The 6,387-nt window shown below is 41.8% G+C and overlaps 1 protein-coding gene across 1 annotated transcript in view; it reads left to right on the top strand.

The window, feature by feature from the left end:
- Window positions 1-2,259, top strand: part of cdk18 (cyclin dependent kinase 18) — a 33,902-nt gene extending 31,643 nt beyond the window's left edge. Inside the window, exons 15-16 of the mRNA XM_046384865.1 lie at window positions 519-596; window positions 1,207-2,259. Of these exons, the coding sequence (XP_046240821.1) occupies window positions 519-596; window positions 1,207-1,241 (113 nt within the window). The 3' untranslated portion in view covers window positions 1,242-2,259. The remainder of the gene's footprint in view (window positions 1-518; window positions 597-1,206) is intronic.
- The last annotated feature ends 4,128 nt before the right edge of the window (window positions 2,260-6,387 follow it).

Here is a 6,387-nt window from a genome sequence, read left to right on the forward strand (position 1 = left end):
TTTTATAGAGTGAAAGTTCTCATTATTAGCATATAGCTTGCTGGCTCACTTTGTCACCTGTTCAACACAGTAACTGTGTGTGCTGTCAGTCTTCAAACACTAACAGCCTTGAAGAGGCCAGAAGAAACCACAGTAATGGTCCAAGATGTAACCAAAATGTTTCTCACTGCACATCGTTTATTACTGCAACCAGATCTGTATCACTCAAGAGTTAAACCAAACACTGAATGCGCACCACTGTCAAACACACATTTGGATTTTTATGATCTTAAGCCTGATGTACCATATGATAAGGACATGGAAACATGTAATGTGTTGTCAGAACATTAAAAAAAGAAAGCGAGATTTTGGTTTTAAACTATACAAATTAGTTATCACATTTGTGAGTTTGTCTTACTCAAGCAACAAAATTAGGGTTGTATGATCAAGCATACATCTTACAGCTCCACTACGGTCTTTCAAATCAAAGCCTTTATGAAGACTTTTACACAGTGTAATGGTGTCCCTCTTTGTTTTAGCTGCTTCGGTGTTTTCCCTCAGAGAGGTTCAGCTCCAGAAGGACCCAGGCCACCGCACCTCTTTGTTTCAGCCTTTAGGTAGGGTTCCTGCATCGCAGTCATAGTATGAGTATGGCTTTTCCTCATGATTGGCAGTTTTATATCACACATGACAAGACCTTCAAATTAGAAGTTTTAAACTAAAATAAGAGTCACTGATGCTCGAACACTTAAAGTTTCCTGAACTGCCTGGAATAAAACGGAACAAAATCAAGTTCTGTTTTGTTTGCTGACCACAACGCCTGAAGTCGTGTCTGCAGATGTACTTTTCTAATTAGCAAAGCTCTGCGAGAAGTCAGCATGCTGATTTTGTTTACTCTGACACAAATAAAAATACCACAGAGGAGCTGAGGAGCTGAAAAGAAAATGAAAATAGAGAAGGACTGTCTGTGAGTTGAACAGAGGTCACATTTTTACACTCTAATAAGCTCTTCATATCCTTAAAAAGTCTCATTAGGACTTTATTTTCCACTAGTCGGACTCTAAAGCGTCAAGACTGAATTTCATAATACTTAACTCATGCTAGCATGTAGCATTCAGCTAATAGATGTTATATGGGGAAAGCTTGTCTGAACATGTACTGCATCATTAGTCATCATTAATCACCCCATTAAAGTGTTCATCCAGTCTCAGTTTTGTCTGTCTTCAGGTCGGGGAAAGAACCGAAGACAAAGCATCTTCTAGAGGTCACAGCGGAGGACAGGAAACACACAGAAAAGAGGAGCTGCCTTTCCAGAAGGCCAACTCAGCTCAGTACATTCACAAGCATGCTCTCCTACGTGCACACGCCTGCATGTACATACAAACCCATGGGCACACGCTCACATCCATGGCAGCTGTCCGTGGAGACACACTGGGTTTTCTGGAAACAAACGTGTGCTGCACGTGAAATGGCTGAGCTGAGATACACACTCCCTTCACACACAAAGTCGAGTACAAATTTGCACCCATTTTGCACAATCAGCGACGTGCTGCCGTGACGCAGTTGCACACACCAGAGATTGATAGATAACCCACTGACACACACATGCATTTCAACCCAGATAAACAACAGACCCCTAAATAAAACTGCTCTGCCCTGCTTTAGTGTACACATATACGCAGGCTTGTATAATTACCATTCAGAGCAAACCCAGAGCTCAGGCTCCTTAAGGTAGCTACCACAGCTGGAAGTGTCATACGGTTGCAGGTTGTGGTGTGAGTAGACATCAGTTCAATTATAAGTCTATAAGTATAATGAGATCAACTTGTTTCTAAATTTTACTAAATGTTTGCCTTACATATGTTTAGACTTGTTTAGGGAAGATGTTTGTTATAGCATCAAATGGCACTTTGGAAATGTGAAATTTCCTCCCAATTCAACAGTGACAGTCTGTCATTTGTGGTGCTTTCAGGATCGTAGGATTTTAGAAATACTGAGGTTATGAATTCTGTTCCAGCAAAGCTTCGTGTAAACTTTATTTCCATGCATGAAAGTCTTAATGGTGACTCAAAGCCTTGTAATTACTGTCAGAGAAATTCAGAAGATTTCATTTATTTATTCTTATTTTCGCCTGCAAGCAGTGAAACAAATAGTGGAATTAAAAGCCTATAAAATACCCAAAGTCCCTCAAGGCTGACAAAACCTGCAAATTCACAGGTGGATGATGATGTTCAGCTGCCTGAGTGTATCAGCCAGCTAACAACATGGTAGAATTTAAATGAAATCAGACCGACCCGTGAAGAAATGATTGCGTCCCTGTGAAGAGTCACCAGTGTGGCAGCTATGGGTGTGTTGCGTCACCCGACAGTCTTGAAGTTGTACATAAACAAGCAGTCCGGACATTGAAATAGTAGCAACACGTTGTTCATTCACAATACCTCCACTCACAGGAAACAAATAATGAACCTGCCATAAAATCATGATCCATCATGAATATTAAACTCAAATGGATTCTCGACAACAGATCTGCCTTGCTACAGCGCCCCCTGTGTTTGGGGTTTTGTTCCATACAGTGTTAACAGCTGACTTTCACTCCAGTTTTTGAAGTTGCCTTAGTAAACTGTGCATGATATGTTGGCCTGTGAAGAATCTATATTTGATCTTGTGTAGCCAATGTGTTAGGAGGCAATTGCTTTGTGTGTGTAAATAACTCACTATGAGTATATGTACTTCTTAGTCTCCTATTTGCACAAACCAGAAGTGTCCTCTGAGGCCTGCTTCCTTCCCTTTGTGTCTTACCTTACGTGGTTCCAAATATGACCCCTTTCCCCTCGAGCAGTAAACTGGGAAAGTATGAAATATACATATGTACTTTCTAGTAGCAAATTACTGTCAGTAGGACTCACCACTACCCCTTAAATTTTGCACAGCTCTGTTGCACCTGTTCCCAGAGGGGCAGTTTTTCACTGTAGGACCACAATAGGCAGTGTATAAAAGTACATAGAGTTTAACTTTGGAAAGTATATATTTAACTTAAAACTTTATTTATACTGATAACTCTTCCTGAGCCTGACTGAGCCCAGAGGTTATGCCCTATGAGATGAAATGACGTTCCAGCACAAAAGTGATGGTAGCCTGTGGCTAAGCTGCAGTCTCCTCTCGCTGACTCCCTGGCTCCCTCTCCATCTTCTCCCTGTTTGTGCTGATGAGATCCAGCAAAACAGAAATGCTGGTGGATCCTCGTGTAAAACAGTGACAAAGGGGTGGGGCCACATCAGTGACTAGTGAAGCTGTCTGTTAAATTAACGGTGGAACAAGATGAGGTCTGCGTGGAAAACAATAGCTACCTACTGCTGTCATTCTTCCAGAGGTATGGTTGAAACAAACTGTTGTAGTTCAAACATTTTGGCATTTAACCACATCTGAAGGCAAACGGTTTGTTGCCACCTAAACTGGGACAAAAAGAATACCGTAGGGGGTGATATGTGATGGTTAACAGAGTTAACGCAGTCTTATCTTAAAGTTCCAGACACACCAAACTGACATCAAAGATCTCATGTGGACGAAAGCCGACTGTTGGATCACCTCACATTGTCTGTGTTGGCGCCATAAAGTTGCACTAGCATGTAGCTTGGTGTGCACAGGACTGTCCCGGATCACATGAGATTGCGCACCCCCCTTGGCGGAGGATTTTTGTCTTTCAGTGTGGACGTTAACACTTTTGCCTTCAGGTGTGTTTCAACAACACTTTACGCTTCATTTCAATCATACCTCAGCCTTTACAGCTCCGTCCTGGCATCCTTCCCAAGGCGGTTTAAGGTCCGTTCACACCTGCACCCGATGACTGCACATGGCCTGCACATGGACTGTGGTACTCCAGATCCTTGTGATCCAGTAGACGTGTGTCACAGTGTCTGTATGTAGAGGGACCCTGCCCTCTGCCTTCGTTTTCTTATTTGTCTATGTCCGGGATGTTTCTGGGCCTCAGCTTCCGGGCCTCAGCTCCTGGGCAGAGGGTGTGTAGGCCTCCCAAATAACAGCGAGGACCGCAGGAAAGGGCAGGAAAGCATAGCAACCAGATTACAGGCATACAAGAGGAGGCTACTTTGGAAAAAGGGGCCAACTTTGAATGTCATGCTTACAAACTGCAACAGACAGATCCTACTCATTCTGCCCTCTGTTCTCCACCTCCTTCCAAAAGAAGGTGAAAAATTCCAAAAGTGAAAAAGCAAGTAGAAAGCAACACACACGCTGCACAGTGGTGACATACAGCCGGTGTAAACGTTAACTAAGAGAGTTCTCCTGTGTACTGCTGTTGATGTGTTGAAGGCCCGCAGAGTCCGACACGTTAATGGTTGCGGACAGTAAGCACACAGCCACAGAGGAGATCGTGAACCACGCTGAGAGCTTAATAATCTCACAGCTGCCACAGAGTCACATGCTCTGCGTGTGCATTAACTGTGTACACACAAGTGGTCAACAGCTACTTTTGACTGAACGCAGATAAGTGGATCCACAGAGCTGAACACGTATTAAAGCAGGAGCCGACGACAGACGCCTCAAGACTAATTCAGGAAAGACAGAAGTAGAGAAGCTAACCAGCAACCAAAAACTTGTTGGTGTGAAACTGAAAAGGCAGGCTGTGCTCACGCGTCTGTAAGTCAAGCACGAGTCATATATGTGCAGGTCAGAGGTGTGTGTGTGTGTGTGTGTGTGTGTGTGTGTGTGTGTGAGACGAGACAAAAGCCAGCAAAAGTTAAAGGGCCACTGAAAGTTTTTCTACCTCTAAAAGTGAATGAAGCTGATGGCAGAATTGTGTTGTGGCCATCCAAACCTCAGCTGCCAGGCAGTGCAGCCGAAGGTGAAGGCAACGAGGAGAGAAGATCAGGGCAAACCTGCTGGGACTCCAGAGGGACGTCTCGCTGTTGATGTTACACTTCCAACCCCACCCCCACCCCCTCGATGGCAGAAGTATTACTGTGTGTTTTAGTTGTGGTAAATGAAGCTATTTTAAATACTGTAATGAAAAAGAAATAATATATATGTATTTTAACAGATGTTTTCATCTTTCTCAGTGAGTTTTATGCTGGTAAAAATATATAGCACTGTATTTAAAACGAAATAAAGAAAAAAACGCAGATGATGTCTAAATGTTTTATAAAAGATACGTTTAGATTTTGTATAACGTGATATTTTGTGTGAATTGTCTACACTGTTATAGAGTGAGAAATTGAATGTACTGTGACTGCCAAAAGGCGTAAAATTGATTGAATAATTGATTAATCAATGAATAAATAAACTGTTGAAATTCTGGGGAAAAAATGGACCACATCCACCTGTCTTTTTTTATTTGGCTACTTACATTGTGAATTGTGCCATTATGTGTTGATTTTGTGCAGTTCTCAGCAGAGGACAAACAAACAGGTGCAATAGCATGGGTGAACAGAAGATGGCGCCATGTGTCGGTACAAGCTAGTTTTTTTAAATTGATACACAAAATGTGCAGGAGCTCCAATAGCTGTAATTTCATTGTGAAATGTTCCTTAACAGTGGTGAATTATGATTTGAATATTTAAATATTCCTTTTATATTCCATTTATGTTTGAAAAAGACATAAACAAAGAAACTGAATGTTGCTTTAGCCATAACTTTTAAATTACACTCAGCATTACTCAGTTAAGGCTTTTGGTAATGACCTTTGTGGGAGTATAATCAATAATACATTATATCATGGAATATTACTGATATTTACTGTTAATGCTGACATTTTTTCATGTTCACCAACTGGTTTAGTGTTTTAGCCTTCCAACAACTGCTATTTACCTCTGAACACGAAGGACGATAAACACTGATAGAATTAAAGGGCGTTTTAGTCATAAACCAAAGTATGGGCCGAATTGGAATTTCGACCTGATGAAAAGTCAAAGAATCACCGAAGTTATTTAGATTCAACCTCTGAACCAAATGATATTCCAATCCATCCATCAGTTGATCAAAACACGCTCAGTATTTACTCTTGCAGACTCCTGAGGCTGACGCTCTCCTTTGTACTTCAGAGTATTTGCACACTTTTGTGTTGCCGGTTCTACTTTAAATCCACACCAAACACATACAGTCATCTGCTCACTCCACCTCATTAAATATCCCAGAATCAATGAATGTCCGTTCATCTGCAAAGACCTTTTCCAGGATGTCAAACGTGCACTGGAGGCTTCAGGTTTAAACGTGACACTTGTGTCGGCTGAAAGCTGGACCAGGATTGTCACAAACCGCCTCTTAAAATCACATCTTAAGTGCATGGGCTTTCTAGTTCAAAAACTTCTGCCAGAAAGGATAATTTCAGTGTTCTTCAGTGTTCGCTTTGAGCAATCACCGCGGAGTTCAAACATTTCATCTGGAATAAAGATA

The sequence above is a fragment of the Scatophagus argus genome, chromosome 3 (genome assembly GCF_020382885.2).
Source record: "Scatophagus argus isolate fScaArg1 chromosome 3, fScaArg1.pri, whole genome shotgun sequence".
Lineage (NCBI taxonomy): Eukaryota > Metazoa > Chordata > Actinopteri > Scatophagidae > Scatophagus > Scatophagus argus.